The 18,348-nt window shown below is 42.4% G+C and overlaps 1 protein-coding gene and 1 long non-coding RNA gene across 7 annotated transcripts; one reads left to right on the top strand and one right to left on the bottom strand.

Moving 5' to 3' along the window:
• The first annotated feature begins 1,464 nt into the window (after positions 1-1,464).
• On the top strand, positions 1,465-12,262 carry LOC309670749. Its single transcript, XR_014269038.1, has 4 exons — positions 1,465-1,515; positions 1,719-1,843; positions 10,957-11,053; positions 12,022-12,262. It is a non-coding gene; the product is annotated as an uncharacterized lncRNA (long non-coding RNA).
• RNF146 (ring finger protein 146) lies at positions 3,519-15,953 on the bottom strand. Of its 6 annotated transcripts, XM_082481829.1 has the most exons (4): positions 15,886-15,953; positions 10,026-10,175; positions 6,247-6,385; positions 3,519-6,159 (listed from the first exon to the last, which is right to left on the bottom strand). In XM_082481829.1, exons 3-4 carry the CDS (start codon positions 6,382-6,384, stop codon positions 5,326-5,328), a joined length of 972 nt encoding a protein of 323 aa, XP_082337955.1. In that variant the 5' UTR covers position 6,385; positions 10,026-10,175; positions 15,886-15,953; the 3' UTR covers positions 3,519-5,325. The 6 variants fall into 6 exon arrangements, with proteins under 6 accessions (XP_082337955.1, XP_082337950.1, XP_082337951.1 ...); XM_082481824.1 differs by having other exon boundaries at positions 3,519-6,385; XM_082481825.1 differs by lacking the exon at positions 15,886-15,953 and adding an exon at positions 15,631-15,811 and having other exon boundaries at positions 3,519-6,385.
• Positions 15,954-18,348: the final 2,395 nt, after the last annotated feature.

Here is an 18,348-nt window from a genome sequence, read left to right on the forward strand (position 1 = left end):
ATAGTTTTTATTTTTTCATCTTCAGTCAGTTCTTTGTATAATTGCTGAGAAAGTATCCAAGGATACTTCAATTTTAATGGTGATTTTTACAGGAGAAGCTCTAACTCCCTGAGAAGCTTATAGCCCTCATTCACTGACTCAGGTCTTTAAATGCATTTAGGTGTCTTCTCACTGCTTGAGGAACGAACTACCTACGTACACATCTGCACATTCCCACAGTCTGGATCTGTGCTGCTGAGCATGTGCAGAGCTGCTGACCTGATTCTTTACATAGAATCTGGTTGAAACCTCAGAAAGGCCATGATGTGTCATGCCCCAACATGGGATGTCCTTGACTGACTGGGTGGTCTGAGTACTTCAGCATTCTGGAAGGACTTGTGTGTGGACCTGTCTATGTCTTACTTCAGAGTATTCTTACTGGTAGGGCATATTTGGCCTGACCAGATTTGGAACTCGGTCTCCACTTCGTGCCGGTGACTGTGCAAGTAATTAGATAACTCAGTGAGGAGGGTTTTCCCTTTAGGAATTAGAAACTGTCACCGAGTCCCTGCTTGGACAGATGATTCTTAAAATGAAATGTGAGAGCAAAAACATGCAGACATATCCATGAGTGAGAGTTTCCTGTACTGTTGGCCAGGATGCACTTGTCTCTTAAATCCAGCAGGGGCTGAGATCTGAACCCAGGACCCAAGTACTCCAGGGGAGCATGTTAAGGTGGACACTAGGCTATGTGGCATTGACGTGCATTCTTGCTCTGACCAGGCATAACTAAGTCTAGATACATGAAACAAGCTCTCTTAGGCAGAGGAGGCGATTCCTTGGGTGGAAATCCATGTTACAATTTCTACAGTGTGGCAGGATTCCGGATTTTTAGACAGCGAGGTAACTGTACATATGTTTGAGGATCTTGGGACAGATCAATGATGGGAATTAGGTCTGGATTGCCTGTTAAGATTCTGCAGCTTTTGAGCAGATGCTGTGCTCTGCTGAGGATGTTTTACTATATGGTTTTCACAGTGGGGGAGTGTGTGTAGCCTGAAGCAGCCAAAAGAAATGCTGACGAAAGGGATGTGTTTTGAGCTGGCACCTCAGGGAGGATAAGGAACTTAACTCTGCCTTGTTGGTCCTGCCTGTTTGCCTTCACACCTGAAGCTGCTGCTGGAGGAAGATTTCAAATCTATCTTACCCAAAAATAAAGTTCAATTTTTACTTCCAGGTTAGAGAAAAAACAGGAATGAGAACATGGGGAGAAAGTAATGTTCTGGTTTGTGCCTCTTTCCCCTTCCCTGCCCCTTTTATTGAATATCTCCGTTGTTAGCCCCCTGTGCAGCTACTTTCCTATGCTCTAAAGCACTTCAAACCCATTACTTTTGAAGTACGGATGTTTTAATATGGGCAGGCAGTACTTCACTGTTTAGTAATGATGCTGTTCTGCTTTTCATGAAGCTCCTCAAGACTCATGAGGGATTCCAGACTGCCAACATCACTGCAGCAAGGTGCAACAAGCACCCTCCAGTCAGTACTCATCCAACTTTTTGAAGCAATAGCACATTGCATTGTCGTGAGTCAAAAAATTAGTGCTTTAAAGCGTAACTGGTTACGTCTTTGCTAGGAAGAATAAATTTGCCATTACTAATACTGTGATTATGTATTTAAAATGGGTGTGAAAATTGCTTAGAAACCTGAGCAAGCCCCTTGAATCATTTCTGATTTTTCAGGTGCCAGGCTGTAAGGCTCATTAGTGTATTCTGTCCACTGGGTGACATAAATTTGAACGGGAAGAAATTGCAGCAGAAGAGCGGAATGTTTTACTTGCACGTTTTGAACTAGACCTGTGCTGCCAGTAAGTGAAACTCTGTATGTACATCTGTCCGGGGCCTCCTTCCATTTTGATTTGTAGACAATGAGCTTACTTCTCACTTCAGCAAATGTATTTCCCCAGCCATCCTCTCCGATTTGTATCAAAGGCCAATGTTTGCTTCTAAGAACAGAACAAATAATTAACTAGTACTGAGTAAGACACTTTCAGAAAAGGTTACAGAAACTCATTTTGTCCTCCGGTCTGTTGGAATCACAAACATACCAAACATAGCTACAGGAGATTCTGAAGGTAATTACAGGTGTTTGTTTTGATCAAGGATTTTGTGAGCAGCCTAGCACCATATTTTCTGGTTTCTTTTCTGTTTTAAAAACAAATACAGCCCTTCATCTGAAAACCAGCCTAACTAAATTACCGTGAGTGCTAGCACGAGAGCTCCAAACTGAATGAGATGAAATGGAATCCCATTTTACCAATTTCAAACCTAAATGCTTTACTTCATAGAATACTTGCTTATCATCTTTAAGTGACAAATACCTGTAACCAGCAGCTGATAAGCATTTATATTTTCTTTACAATTATTAAAACTAAAAGCTTCATCTTAGTTTTTGTTCCCCTTCAGAAATGGCCTAAAAACCCCAAACACTAAATGCACAAAATAAATTAGAAACCTGTGTTCAAAATTGATACTCCCTGTCTCCTAATTAAATGGCGTGCTAGCTTTTGTATTTCCTAGGGCCTAGGAATTTTGCCAGCTCCCTCCTCAGCAAACTCGGTTTCCTATTACATTGTGAAATACCGGTCTTGTTGCCTTGCCTCTGTACTGGGACAGCCCAAGTGCTTAATGGGGGTGCGGATTCTGCGCCAAGCGTTTAAAGGGTGTGGATACTGGAAGTGACTTTTAGCACTATAGATATTTTATCACGTTTGCTGCTGACAGAAATGTACTTACCAAACAGGCACCCGAGGTAAGCTAGGTGTTCTTGCTGAATGCGTGATTGACTATGTGATTTTTTTTTTACTGTGGCATAGGATTCCTGTATCTGTGGTTATCTGTTCTCCTGGAAATGAAGAGATGCAGTAGATTTTATAGGATTTTTATTTCCTTTTTCCTTTCCATTCTGCTCCACTGTGCATTTCTCTAGCTATGCTGTACAACTTTAAAATCACTTAACGCATGAAGTTAGAGAAAACCACATAATGCAGCATGACTGTGGCTTAGCTAAAATTGACACACCTCCTACTGAAGGCAATGGTTTAAATACAAGATGGGAATTACCGGTTACTACTTTTTCCTAGCTTGATCTGGGGAGTGCATCTGCCACTCTGATGATTGGCTATTAAGCTCTCACCAGCCTTACTTTAACTAATTTTAGTACTTCACAGCTGCAGTCAGCCAGCAGGAGCCAAAGGCAGCATCGTGAGTGTTTGGCCAAACAGAGATCTGCCTCTCTACTTGGGGGTTCCTAACCAAAATCACTAATAAAATTACTTGAAGACTGTTTGTGCTGAAAGTCCTGAAATGAAGCATATAGCCAGCCAAGTTCTTGCTTCTTGCTCTTTACCAGTACATACCTTCAAATGAAGTAAAATATGTGCACATAGCAGAACTGTTCTTACTGAAGGTTTTTGCAGCACAAAGTCAGGCTTCAATTAGGGCCACTGTATGCTACCTCAAAACACAGAAATAAGACAGCTGGCAAGTAACAAATAGAAGAAAAAACATTCCATCCTCTTTCCGTCTGAGGTCCATGCTACCAGCTTCCTTACTGAACTGGAAGGTGATAGTAAAAATCTGTGATCAAGAGCATCCACTCCTAGCTAAGAAAGGAAATCTTCCTTGTTCCATCCTAGTCTCCTCTGCACTTTCCTTTGTTCAGTGACCCACTGATCTCACCTGTGGCAGAGGAAGCAAACTGGAGGACTGGCACAGCTTTGCTCAAGACTAGACACATCAGCCATCATTACAGTAAGGAGAATACTTTGGAAATTTAAATCTACCATTTTTAAAAATCAGCCCATTTAATTCCCTTCAAATGGTTGTATGGCTACAGCACCTTTTGGCTGAGGATATGTAGTATTTATCAAATACTGTCCCCTTCTATTCAAGGAAACATGTACTAAGAATTGGAGTCTAATTTGCTTTATTTTAAAGATTGAGTCCAGAATCAGCTGATGGTGTTTCTCATTTAAAAAACAAAACAACAAAAAAAAAAAACAAAAAAAAAAAAGGAAGAAAAGAAAGTAAAACAACTGCCATAGACAGAAAAGAAGAAAGGACAAGCTGTGCTTTTCAAGGTCTGGCTTCTAACCTTCTCCAACACACAGAAGTCAGTTTGCAGGAACTGGGGCCAGTCTAGGAGATGCATTTCTAATACAAGCACAAAACTACCTTTTCTGTGCTGGCACTAGTTTTGCTATAAAGATCAGATAAACAGCAATGTAGTCCTTAACATCTGTTTTCTTTGCTATACAGTCACATTTGATAACATTTGCTCTTTTATGTCAACATTTCTGCTGTTAAAATAAGGCTGTGTGTGATACAGTGAAGCAAGCTGTTCAGCTCTTCAGATGAGAAGCCAGTGTTGAGCCCAGGTGAGCATTAAGTCTGCAACTCATGATTTTTCAGCAGAAAGACATACTCCTACTGTGTTGTGTTTGAGAGACAGTCAGGGATGCGAGAACTTCAAGATACCACTCAGAGACAGTCCTCCCTTCTGGCAAACACAAGAAGCTGTTTTATGATAGTTTTCTTTAAAGTTCCTCCAGTGAAGTTTAATTGAACTGGAGACATATCTGAGATTGTTACTGATAAAATGTAGTTTTATTAAATTATAAATTCCGTAACAAACAAGACAGATCAAGAAAGACCTCAAAAACAAAACTACAAGGACTAGATGGCAAAGCCAGTGAAAATGCCATGAAGAGTGTATAGGTAAGAATTCGCAACGAAAGTTAACAGCATTTTTACATTTCCATTGAAGGAAGGTAGATGATTGCTCTTGTCTAGTAAAAACACATTTTAACTCCAAACTCACATCTATTTTCTCACATTAAATTAAGCATCCTGCTCACACCCAACGTCTTGCCTGCTCCCACATTGCTTTAGTGTTCTTTTCATACATCAATCCATGCAGAAAGTAGTAAGACACTTAATGCAACAGTCAGATAATGAAGACAATTCAAGTTGTACAGTAGATATACATTGGCCAAAAAGGGATTGAGTTATCTCCAAGGGGAAAATGCTACAAAATAAACACAAGACATTTTCAAGAAAACTGGGTATTGCTAAGCAGCTTTCAAACCACTAACAGGACAACCCAGTTTCCTACAGTTAGAGTCTTCCAGCTGAGACATGTTAAGAGACTTAAGTTAAACAGGCCAAATCTGTTTCTCCCCTCCACCCCACCCTCCCACCAAACACACTGCTAGGTTTGAGTGCAATGCCAATGTGGACAGAAAATTTACAGGTACAGGACTGAGTTTTTAATCGCATGGCTCTAGATTTAAACTTCAGTGACTGTGCACTGTCCATCTGGCCTTCTGGATCTTACACTTGTGTTTACCACCCCTCCCCCTGCCACTGGTCTATCTGCTCCTGACTGGTTTGCATTTGCGTTCAAGTGTCTCTGCTGGACAGAAGACGGGCGTTGCTGAAGGTGGGCAGATACATCCTCGCTATCGCTGCTCGCATCCGATTCGGTCTCCTCAACAGAGGTGTCAGGGGCTGGCACCCTCCCAGAAGACGATGACTCGTGGTCTTCTTCTCCCTCTCCCCTATGACTCCTTTCAGCCATACTGTCTCCATTTATTTGTAAGTGGGCAAAAGAGTTCTCTAGAGAATTGCTTGCATCAGGCGATGGCGTTGAAGGACTCATCAGCTGACCATCTAGTGAAGGGAGAGGCCTAGCAGAAATGGATGCTAGAGCCTGCACAGCTGCAGCCCCTGGAGTGGGTGTGCTGTCTGCACCGTCAGCAGAGCTCTCTCTTGCCAGATTGACAGTGTTAGCATCACAGTCCAACCTCAGCCCAGCCACTCCCTTCTTTGGTATATCTATTATGTCCCGTTTTATTTTTCTGCGGCGTCCGTGCTCATTTCTCCTATACTGAACCATATTTTCAAGGTCTGCTACGTATAAAAACCCAGCGATTAGCATTTCAGTGCTCTTTTTACCCTTGGAAAAGGCATCTTCCAGCTCTCTGCTGGTACGTTCATCATACTGCCACCAACCATTTCTACCTTCGTAGTACCAAGCGTATTCTCCATTGCCTCTGCTTGCCGCTTTGAGTTCTTCTGGTGACAATAAGGTTGGCTTGTCAAGAAAATCCTCTGGAATCTCCTGCCGGCAGAGTGCACATCGTTTCCCAAGCCAAGAAGCTCCCTTCACACACAGATAGCAGAAAACATGTTTACAAGGCAGACTTACTGGATGGACACATGTTTGCAGACAGATAGCACATTCGGGGACTGTCAGGGAAGGTGCTGCGTTAGCACACGATTCATTTGTCTTCCTATTTGTGGGAAGCATGTTGATCGAATGATCTATTTCGCCACAGCCAGCCATCCTGTGGAGGATCAAAGACAGATTTAAATCAGTTTATTGTCTCAACCTAAAATGGCACCTTACATCACCTTTGACCTCAACATCCATAGAATGAGATCCTTACTGTAAATTAAGGTCAGGTATCACTTATGAAGCTGAACTCAAAGAAACTGACAGGTTAACGTTCTATTTCCTGAGCTGACAGACTAAATTAAATACTGGGAGAATTTCTTTTGCTAATTACCAATGTTTATCTGTTTCGTTTTCAGCACGTTATCATGCTAAGTTAGAAAACAAAGTTTGGAATTTCCCCTGTTCTTTCTCTGAAGTAGTGTTGATTAATGAACCTCCAGGCAGCCAGTTACTTTGAAGCCTCCTCAGGAAATTTAAAGCAGCTATGACTCTTTCCTCAGGAGGTGATCTAGCTGCAAACATTGAACTTAACACAATCTCTCTTTGCAGTACTGGTGATCATCCATTTGATTAAGGGATTGCCTGAACAGTACAGGCTAGGCTAGGTTTCCCCAGTGGAAAACATGCCTGGCAGCAGCACTGGGCTGAAGTATTCCCACACTCTGTTTCTTAGTCCCCATGTACCACGGTACACCATCCCTCAGACTGGGCTCAGAACAACCACAGGGCTGCAGAAAGAACCAGATTTGAAAACTAAGGTGGCTTTTTCAAAAGATACCCTGGATTTCTTTCTCCTAAACATCAAGCGATGTAGCTGAGTGAATCTCAAGAGCAATCGTTGCAGCCCAGCAGAAGGAGCAGTGCATCACAGAAGACACACAAGCATGATTTGATTAGTTTGTGAAGTCATCGCCTCTGTCTTCCCTGGCCATATCTTATTTCTGTCATTAAAGATGATTTTTGTAGCAACTGTAAGAGAGCAGGGAATGCAAAACTGTGTCACTTTGGCATTATGTAGGATTTCAGTAGTTGAAAAATTCTAGCCTGAATATGCAAATGCCTTCTCAACTACATTTTTGCCATGGCAATCTTTCACAGTCTGTTTCATGGTAATTTTCCTTTTATGTTCTTATTTATTAGCAATCAAAAACAAACACCAGCTATCAAATGAGGGAGAAGAATGGCTTTGGGGGATGGGGCCTAATAAAGCACCTATTTTCATTTAAATCCCCAAGAAACTTTGAGGCATAGGGCTGACATTCAGCAGCCTTTCAGTGAAACTAGCCTTTATTTTACAAGCAACTAGGAATACTTCATGCAAAACTATCACAGGCATGTGGGCCAAAAGGAACCTTTAGAGGTCACGTAGTCCAGTCCCCTGCTCCTCATGGCACTACCACCAATACTAGATCAGATCAGCTGTGGCTTTGTCTAGCTGAGGTTTTTGGGTTTTTTTGAAACTTGCAAAGATGGAAATACCACAGCCTCCCTGGACAGCCTGTTCTAGCATTATACCCATTTCTAGAGGATTGCGTTACCTCAAGAGAAAATGCCTAGTATTACTGTAAAAGCCTTCACAAGCCTTCACTGCTTTAAACATCTTATCAATACATGCTAGGATTAAAAAAAAAAATATGCTTCAGTATCTGTATTTATCTTTACAATAACATATAAAGTGCTATTTACTTAAAAATTTATTTCTGTATGCTGTCTGTTCCCTTCTATCACTGTAATTTCCTCTCGAAAGACCAATGTCTCTTTAAACCATTTTTTATCAAATCATTCTTTTAAGAGCTCTACAGCTCAAATATTTTTTCCTGAAGTAGCACATAATTGTATCTACCTATGTTTCAGTTTCATATCTGAATTTCTTTCTCTGAGATTAAAGACAAATACCAGTTCTTAAATCAGCATGCCAGATAGATACAGACACAGCATTACCTACCACCTGGTGACTGTCTTTTTACTGCACAGTACACATCTGAGACACTCATGCTAACAGTGTTGTGAACAAGTTGCTTTCTGGGAGCCTCACACTTTTGACGTTATATTTTGCAACAGAATTTTACACCAAAATTAGGGTTTATAACAAGAAACATATTAGAAAAAGGGGGGAAGAAAAGCTATTGAGACTTCAGAATACCCCCAAATACAATCCGACCAGTATCTCACAACAGAAGAGCTGAAAGAGAAATCCAAGTATTGATTAATTTGCGCTAACCATGGCTGAAGTAAAGGATCTGAATTTTCAAGTGCTCCCATAATGAGATACTACTGTGCAAAAAGGCACATCAGCAGAGTTTTTTTTACTTCTATGCTAGAGTTTTACAAAAGGCTGCTTCTCCCCAAATATACTTTATAAGGTTATACTTTTCAGAGTCAAAGACTAAAACACCCTGTAGATAAGTAACTTCTATCCAAGTCGTGTATCATAATTAAGATTTTGGAGGGGATTAAAATGCAATGTGTTTTGACAAATCAAATTCTGATACCACGAGCTAACTTATTAGTAAACTAAAAGCAGTGTGAAGGTTCTCACCTGTTCACCAAAAGCACAAAAACGCTAACAGTTGAACTGTGCTCAACAGGTCACCCACTAATTTGAGGGTTCTTTGACTCCTTACTACCTCAAGACAATAATGCAGGATATAAAAAGGAAGGAGTAATGCCTTATCTTGAAATTCCTATGTGATTTTTAATGTCTCAGAGGAAAATGTGATGTGTAAAATGAATACAGCTGGAGGAATAAACCCTTACCTCTAACCAAGCGCTACCCAGCAACATAAAACTCTTAAAAGATAAGCACAACTGCACTTGCATGTGCTCAGAATCCAGGACAATTATGCACTTGAAGATTCGTATCAACTAAACTGATGCTGCCTGACTTCTTATTTTTGAAAGAAGATCCTAATTAATCCTTTTTTGTTTGCCTTTTAAAGTATCAAATCTAGGTTATAGAGCATGTTTATAAGCTGGTATGAGGATGTACGTGTCTATTTTTGTTGAAGAGGTAATCCTTCAGAAAGGAGGAAAAACATCTAGGACTACTATTCTGCTACATTATGGCTGTGGAAGCACTTACATTGCAACTTCATGGTATTAAGAACTAAACAACTGGCCACAGAATATTTTTTCCTGAAGTTAAGAGTAAAATTTTATAACAAAGTTTAATCAAAACAGGCTTTGTATTAGAACTGTTATCAAACAGTAAAGCTCTGGTTTTTGGAGGGCTGGGTTCCCTTAAGTCACTTACGGCAACAGGGAAAATTACATTATTGAATAGCGAGGCTAAAAATTAATCAAACTCAAGGATAAATTCTAAAATTAATTTTATTTGAAGTATTTAGATCCTCAGTTCAGGTATATATAAAGGAGCAATAAGCATCTGAACACTGGATTTTAACATAAATACAGCCTAAAGCCGTAAAGAAGGAGCTAGTCCACAATCTTGCCAGATCCCACCTCTCTATTATCCTTTTGTGGTTTGGGTTATGGTTTGCTTTTGGTATTTAATTTGTAAGCTTAGGATGCACAGTCTAGAATGCCTTCATCAATGCACAAAGTATGAAAGAGGCGATGCATAAAAACATGAAAAAAACCTGAGCTTTCTAGAACTCTTGAAGAAAAAGTAAATTCCCACAAAACCACCTCAAAACTGAGTAATTTTTCAAACTCCAAATTCTAGCTTCAACTAAGCAGTCTGTCAAGGAGCTGACACGTATAAGTCCATTAACAAAACAAGAGCTTACTTTTCCTGAATAATTCCTACTGATGCATGCCACAAGACTAAAACGTCCTCTCTTCAGATGTCTCCAGCTAGGATGGCAGGTCCTCTTTCCCAAGGCTGGCTCATTCCTCACTTGTCCTGCCCAACTATGGTGTTTCAGCTTCTCTGCAAACTAATGGAAAGCAAATAATACCACCATTACAATATTGTACAGAGGTATGAACAAGCAAAATACAATTGCAATTCTGTTACAGAAAAGAAATTACTATGCTTTCATTTACCTGATGCAGGCTATTTTCACTAAAAATAACAGACTTCTCTTATTTTTTGCAATAATCAATTTCAGCCCACAGTTTTTATGTTAATTATTTTGATGTCTGACTTAAGCAAATTATCTTTTTTTTAAAGTATTATAAAAGGCAATTATCTTTAATCAGTTAATGGCTCATTTCCATAAAGTGACCATGTACACAAAAAGGAGAAACAAGACCAAAGTTAGGAGCACTTTATGTGTATACAAATTTAACTTCTAATAAATGACTCCTTATATTGAGAAAGTTTTCAAAGTCACAATGCCTTCCTAAACCTGTTTATAAAACTATCCATATTATATTGTTCCAAAGGACTATCTGGGCTTGTATCTTGTCTCTTAACAAAGGCTAGTATCAGATACTTGAGGAGAAAACAGTGCATGCAAACAGCTGATTTCCCCTAGGTCCTCTCCATATTTCAAGCAGTCTGTAGCTCAGAGCCTTGCATCCTTGTCCCCTTTTTCAGAGGTCACATGCATCCGTTTAATGAATGAGCCTCAGAACTGTTCAGCACTTTTTTCTTTATAAATCTACATATGTATGTCTTCAAAGCAGCTTATAAACAAACTCTATGACCTAGATTTGATGCTTAACAAGGTAAACAAAAAAAGGACTAATTAGGACCTTCCTTTATTTCTTTAGAAACTGCTGAAGTGCTCCAAGGTTCATTCATGGAATGAATGCATGTGATCTGTGAAAAAAAAGATGACAAGGATGCAACTCAGCCTCCACACCTCAGGTAATATACCCCTCTCCAGGCTAGCAGGTAATGCCAGTCACAATACATTTTGTGCATGTCGCTAACCAGACTCTGAGCTAAGTCATTTCACAAACGCATAATCATCACTGGAAATTAGTAAGTGTCTAACAAATGCCTAAATAACTCTACAATAGGGAAGTAGAAATCTGCAAACTCCAAGAAGGCAGGGGGACCATAACGATTTCACTGTCGCATTCTCACACCCTAACCAGGAATGTTTTGACCTAAAAGAACCACCCTTAGTTACAGAAAGTATTTGGGAATCCTCCATAAAGAGACCCATGAGCCAAAGCTATAGCTTCCTTCTGGTCTGTAGCTTTCAAACTGACTCTTAAGCATTTTGAACCCAAATTTCCAGTTGCTGCAAAATATAGGAATGATCTGAAGCAGACACGAGAATGTCATGTCTTAGATTTCAATTTGCTCAAGGAAAGAATCATTCCGGTATAAATACAGTGCAGATCAGACATGTACAGAGTTGAGTAAAGTCCAGGAGTGGTAAGTCCCTGAAAGAACATGGAACATTTAGTATTCTAGTATTCTGTCCGTCATCGAGTGATTGAACATTTATCATTAATAACATCAGAGTGAAATGTTCAGATGACTTCAGTATAAGACACATTACTCAACTATGCTATTTTCTTTATAGCTGAGCTCCATGTAACATTCTGTGCAGCTATTTTTAGCAAGAGCTCCTAACGAAAAATGCAAAAATTAACAAGCCTCTCCACACCTTTTCTCCCCTCATCGTTCCAGCAGCTTCCCCTTTCTTCACACATCAATCTGAAACCAAGAGCTGCAATCGCATTAAATTTTTGGCTCTACTAATCCACTCAGACAAGATAAAGTGTTTGCTATGATCAAAGGGACAGTTGCAACAAGCTTGATGCTGTGGGTGTGGTGTTCAGTCCTTCATCTTAGGAGCTGTCTTTCTGTTACTTCTGTAGGTATCACTACTACCTCTTGCAATCCACTACCTGTCGCAATCCACTATTAGAGGTAGCACATCATAAAGCCAAATGTTATGTGGACATGGGAGAAAAAGGTTGGGACAGTTCTAGCAGATTTCTTTGGAAATAAAAATGTATGCACGTATTCAAGGTATGTAATTATACCTAGAAGAATCCAATTAGGGCTTAATTATAGGATTATGGTAAGGCAACTTTCTAATTGCTGCATAGCTCTTAAAAAGAACTAGTTCACAAACTGACTTCAGGTAACCTCTACATTTCATGATATTGTTATTTATTTAATAAGCCAGTCTTGAAAATTTTACTAAACGGGATAAAAGACAGTTGTGGTTACTTACACACACCTCCCTTCCTGGATGACGATGACTCCTTTAAAGTCAAGTGGGTAAGGGCTGTGTTCCATGCTTAGCAATTAATTTTCTATGCTAGAAAAGCATGTAGTATGAGGAGTTATGCTATCTGCAGCAACCTGCAAGTATCCCCTCCTTCTGCATGCTCATTAAATCCATGCATCCTATCACACACCAATTTTGAAACTTTCATTCAAGATGCAACAGATAAAGGACAACCCCACTGATGAGGAGCAAGAATTTAAATTGGGCAACATCCCCTCCCAAACTGAGGTTCAGCCAGCATTTAACTGCTCTCTTTGTCCCCTTGAAAGTCTCTCAGGATGCTTGCTGGGAGAAGTCACCTCTGCTTCTTCCATCCAATTTAAGATATTGAAGCGGTCGACTTCCTACCAGAATGATCTCCCAACAATGACTCAGGTTCTCCTTAAGAAAAATTTCAAGCTTTTACTAGACCGAGATGGAATAAAATAATTTATTGTTAGTTCAGTCAACTGTGCCCATTGAATTCCCAGTAAACAATCAGACCCAACTCATTTTTTCTATTTTTCTATTTCTTTGGAAAAAACAGCAACAATAAAAAAAACCCAGAAACTTACATATTTAAGAAGCCAGATCCTAAATGTTGAAGTTACCTACAGTCTTAAGAGGTCTTTTTTGTTAAGTAAAACCTTAGTTTTTTTTAAAACAAACAAGCATAAATCATTGGTAAATTCAACTAACACCAGCTATTAACAAAACCAGACAAAGACTATTATCTGAGTCCTACCTCAAATGATAGATGATCTCACAAATTCTGCAACTCTGTACAGATTACTAAAACAGCTATCACAAATTCATCATTTCCCCCACTCATAGGTTGAAACAGCTACAGCATTATTTCAAAAGATTAAATGCTCTTCTGTAATTAAATACTTGGATTTTTTCATCAAGCTCTCTAACTCATAACTCAGTTATTGGAGGGGCAGGAGGGGAAAAAGAATCCTGTATTTCTGCTCTTCCCTATAAGCCACCACAAGCCAAACTCTGTTGGAAGAAAGAAGGTGGGGGGTGGGGGTGGGGGTGGAATCACTCTCCTGTCTGAAGGTGTGCTACTGTCAATATGGTGTGCTACTGTCAATATAGTATCAACTTAAGGTACTAAGCCTATCGGGTATTTTTTAAACTATCCCCCCTGTTACTGGATAGCGTAACAGATAAATAACCTTGCTGTTTCCTGTTACCTACTTTTCTGTATCTGTTTCTTAAACTTAGGCTATCTTCAGGAATTGCTGATTGCGATGAGGCTTCAAGTTGCCTGTCATTCTTTATCCTTCGCTATTACACATTAATAAAAAAAAAAAAAAAAAAAAAAAACCCAACCCTTATATGTACATTTGGAACTGAAGCACAGAACAGTCAAGTGCAGAACAGTCAACCATTTCAGTATTGAACTGCTACATATTTATTCAAAATGAGGTTCTTCTCCTGTGCTACAATTGGGAGCACTGAATTTGAATTTTGAGGATATATCCTATTTCAATTTAACAGGGCAAAATGTTAGTTTTTCACTCAAATAAAATTATATGGTGTAGAAAAGGAAGCAGAAATTGGTTCGCCCAAAGTTATCAATGCTAGAAAGAGAAAGTAAGTACAGGAACATCTCTTTATATATATACACTTGATTAGCATGCACAGAAGAGAGGAAAAAAAAAAAAAAATCAATTTCAACAAAAAGACTTTTCCCCCACCAATTCCAGGAGTCTGCTGTTCAGCAGCCTTTAAAAAATATTGCACTTCCAGCTCTCTAAATAAACGACAATTCAATTAGATCTAAATTGATGCAGTATATTTTGAAGGAAACAAGAAGAACAGAACTTTTTCTTTCACTCAGTACAGATACTACATTATAGCAATTTAAACAATTGGTACTGTGATTTGTGTGGGAAGAAAGCACAGTATTAACCACACATGACTATAAAGCAAGTTCTTGCAAACATTCAATATTTAAGATTCACTCAAAACGACCAAATCAATATTCAGATTTCACTGTGTCTTCAATACTATTACAAACTGTAATTTTTGGTAGTGCATTTCCAGAGATGCTTTAAGGACTATTTTTAAGTAGCCCACTGTCCGGAGGCAGCAGCTAACAAAGCAGCAGAACTGTATTTTTAGCATTACAAATCTGACAAAAGCAAAGCTCTGCTCCCCAATCTTCCTTGTAATTATTCAATGAATACTTACATCCTACACCACCAGTAACAAAACCTACGGTATTTCTAGTTCGTATCACAAAAAAGTTATGCTAGAATTTAAAACCCCACACTTAAATTTGATTACCTTTTTTGTATGAAGAACTTGTATTTACTAAATACTTTTTAATGATTTTTTCAGTGGTGGCAATATGTACCGCACCAAAAGCCGGACCTATTTTCACCTATTAACACTCTGAAAAGGATTCAACCCAAAAACACTCGAGCCGAGGCCATCAGGCACAGGGAAACAAAAGCAATTCCATCAAAAGAAAAACAAAAACAAAAACAACCCAAAAAAACACCGGTTACGTCTTTTTATGTGCTTTGCGCTGCGCTCCTACGACTGTTGGCACGACTTCCATTCCAGGCTCGCACCGCTCACGACAGCGGCCGAGCTCGGCCAGCTGCAGCAGTGACATTTTGAAAGGCGAGTGACAACAGGCACGGGAGGGGGGGGGACGAGGGGGGGACGAGTTATTCAAACCCCTCTGAGAATCACAGCGCTGCGCTCCTTTGGCACCGCGGGGGGGAGGGGGGGGAGGAGGGGGAAGTGGGTTCTGCCACGCGTGACGACGCTGCCGCCGCTGCTCCTGACCTATTTTCACTACCGAACAAAAACGCGACCGGGAAATCCAGGCCCCGACCCCGCCACACGGCCCCCGCACCTCCTCCCGCACAGGGCGCCGCCTCCCTCGGAGGCGAAACCCGCCACAGAACCGACGGCAGCAGGAGGGGCCCGGCCCGGCAGGACGGACCGGCGGAGGCTCTCACCGAAGCCCGGTCCCAGCTCTCCTTCTCCCCCTCCCAGCATGGCGAGGCGGGGGCCAGGCCTCGCCGCCGCCGCCCCAGCACCCGTCACGTGACCCCCGCGGGCGGGGCGGCGGTTGGTGATCCCCCGTCCCCCGCCACCAAAACAATAACGGGCACGGCTGCCCGCCCCGGCGGCCGCCCCTTAGCGCGGCCCAGGCGCCGTGGCAAGCCCGCACCGCGCCGCTCACCGGCCTTTTGTTCAGGGTGCCCACCGGCGAGGCGAAGGCCCCGGCACCCGCCCGCTCCCCGCCGCGGGCAGCGGAGGTGAGGGCAGCCCCGGGCGGCCGCGGAAGAGGGGCGCTGTTGGAGCGGCCGTTAGTGGCGGCGGCCTCCTCCTCCTCCTCCTCCTCGTCGTCGTCTTCTTCCTCCTCCTTCTCCTCCTTCCCCCCGCCGCCGCCCCGCACCCGCGGCGGCGCCGCGGACTCCCGTCAGTCAGCACTCACCCGCCGGGCCGGCTCGCGCCGCTCCGCCCGCCGTCACCGTCACCACCTGCCGCCTCCTCCGGCCCCGCCGCCGGGACAGCGGGACGCGCCGACGTCACGCGCGGGGACGGGGCCGAACGCGCCACTGTGACGCCGCGGAGGGGGGGAGGGGCAGCGGGAAGGGGTGGGGTGAGCTCACAGGGGAGGGCCGCCCGTGTGTGACGCCACTGCGTGACGCCGCCCCGCCTCCCGCCCCGTCCCCGAGGCGGTGCTATGGCGGCGGGGCCTGCGCGGCCTGTGCCGCGGCTAACGGGGAAGAGGCATTGCCTGGGGGGCCGCGGCACCTCCGGGCGGCCTGTGGTGAGGCCAGCCAGGTGCCTGGGAGCGGAGGGAGCTGGGGGAGCCCGGCCCGGCTCGGCCTGGCCTGGCGTGGCCTGGCCTGGCCTTCCCTTCCCTTCCCAGGGCCTCTGTCCAGGTAAAAACCCCCTCCCTCAGAGAGCAAAGGCCTGGAAGCGGTGGGAGCCTCGGTGTGTGTGTATTTCCTGGAGCTTTCTGCCCAGAAAGCAGACAGGCAGCGTTTCCTTGGGGTTCATCGATCGAGTGTCACCACATCGATGACCCAGGCAGGTGACAGCGCTGGGGGAGAATGAGGTCACGCAGCCCCGTCATGCTTGGTGGACTGGAAGGCAGATTGCGGTCGCACCTGTCCCCAGTGATGGGCCCCAGGGAGTCGATGCAGCAGGAGGCGAGAAGGGTTGTGGGCTTTTCCAGCAGCACATCCTGTGGCTTGTTTGCCTGGAAGTTTTGATGGCTTGGTAGTCTGGCAAAGTCACTGCTCCAGTTTAACCAGGCCAGTGACGTGTGCCACCATGCGCTGCCCAGATGTGTTTGGGTGGCCGGTGGAGGGCTGGCTGCTTTGGTGGCCTCCCACAAGTGGAGACAGGCCCAGGTGTAACTGCAGGGGTCTGGACTGTCCCAAAACTGAGCTACTCCCTTTGAAATGGGGTGCAGGGAGGAGACTTGTGTTGCCTGCTGTTGTCAGAAACAATTAAAAAGTCTGCTGTGTTAATTATTGAATAAACCAGAGTGGGAAACAATAATCCACGCATCATTTAGGCTGGAATGATACTCATTTAGATGGGGGAAGAAGGGCTCTCTGTCCGGGTACTCATTGCATAAATGGAAAACTAAATGTTGCAACATGACTAAAAGTGCAAACTGTCTAGCCAAGGGCTTGGTAGACCTAGAGGTAGACCTGGAGGCTGCTCTTCTTGGTATTTTAACACCCAGAAATCACAAACATCAGAGAACATAAAAGGTTAAAAGTCTATGCATGCTAAATTCTAGATGTAATCAGGAATACTAGAACAAATGCATTTGGTTAAACCACTGAGTTTTTCCTAAAAGTCTAGAAAAGCCTACCCATAATTAGCACTGTTTTTAACAAATGTGATAGAATTGCATCCGAGGACAAATATTTATGTGGCAACCTATGCTGCTATTTAAAGAGGTCTGTGTGAGGCTGAGTAAAAGAGGAGAGATAAGAAAAGGTCCCTCACTGGTGGTGTGTGTTCAGCGACAATAGGCTTAATCCTTTACTGAACCAGACCTTGATCCTGTGGAAGCTATTGAGGCCAAATTCCTGTCAGTTTCAGATAGAATCTGACCTAAAAAAAGGAAAGCAGGCCTGGGCTCTTAAGGGATCTAAAAAGTTCAGGCAAAGCTCCTCTGAACCCTTGCAACTTCATAAGACATGTAGCACTTTGGGAAACTACTCGGTAAAAAACAAGTCCATGGCTGCATTTAGATAGGTTTATGACTGCAGCTGCAGGTTGACTGAGAAATTGCACTAGTGAATGCAAGATTTTACACTCCATGGGTTCTGGAGAAAGCATGGCAGTTAACAGGAATATCAGGTAGTGCCAGAGCTAGTAACCAAAGAACTAAATGGGTTGCACCTTACTGGACTAAAGAAATAAGGAGTACAAAGGTATCTAATTGAATAGATTGGAATAAGGGGATCGGAAATGATCTGCTTAAGTTCTAGTAAGATTATACTGCCTAAAATGTTATCCACACTATTATCAGTCCTTATTACCAGCTCTTATTGCAGTCAGAATGGGTATTATTTATATATGTTTTTTTGGTTTTCTGTTTTTGGCATGAACACAACCCATCTATTCCAATGATGGCTTCCTTTACGTGTCTTAGTTTATATGTTTGTTGTAATTGAAACCACCTCATTTATATCTTTTCTACCTCTGCTTGCTTCACAGTTATCTCCCATGTTTCTCATTGTTTGTTTTTACTGTTATCTACAGTGTCATCAATCTGGAATTTATGTCTGATGCTTGCCACTAAATTATTAATGAATACAGTGGATTGAAAAGTAAAGAATCACCAGACTAATCCTTAAAAAACACCACTTCCCCTGTTAAGTGTCTACGGTCCCACCATTAATATTTTGCTGATGCTTTGACAATG

This window comes from Vanellus vanellus, assembly GCF_965231255.1.
Source record: "Vanellus vanellus genome assembly, chromosome: 3".
In the NCBI taxonomy this organism is placed as follows: domain Eukaryota; kingdom Metazoa; phylum Chordata; class Aves; order Charadriiformes; family Charadriidae; genus Vanellus; species Vanellus vanellus.

Bases quoted from the DNA above. Each gene is read 5' to 3' on its own strand.
- RNF146 (XM_082481824.1), bottom strand. From the start codon at position 6,384: ATGGCTGGCTGTGGCGAAATAGATCATTCGATCAACATGCTTCCCACA.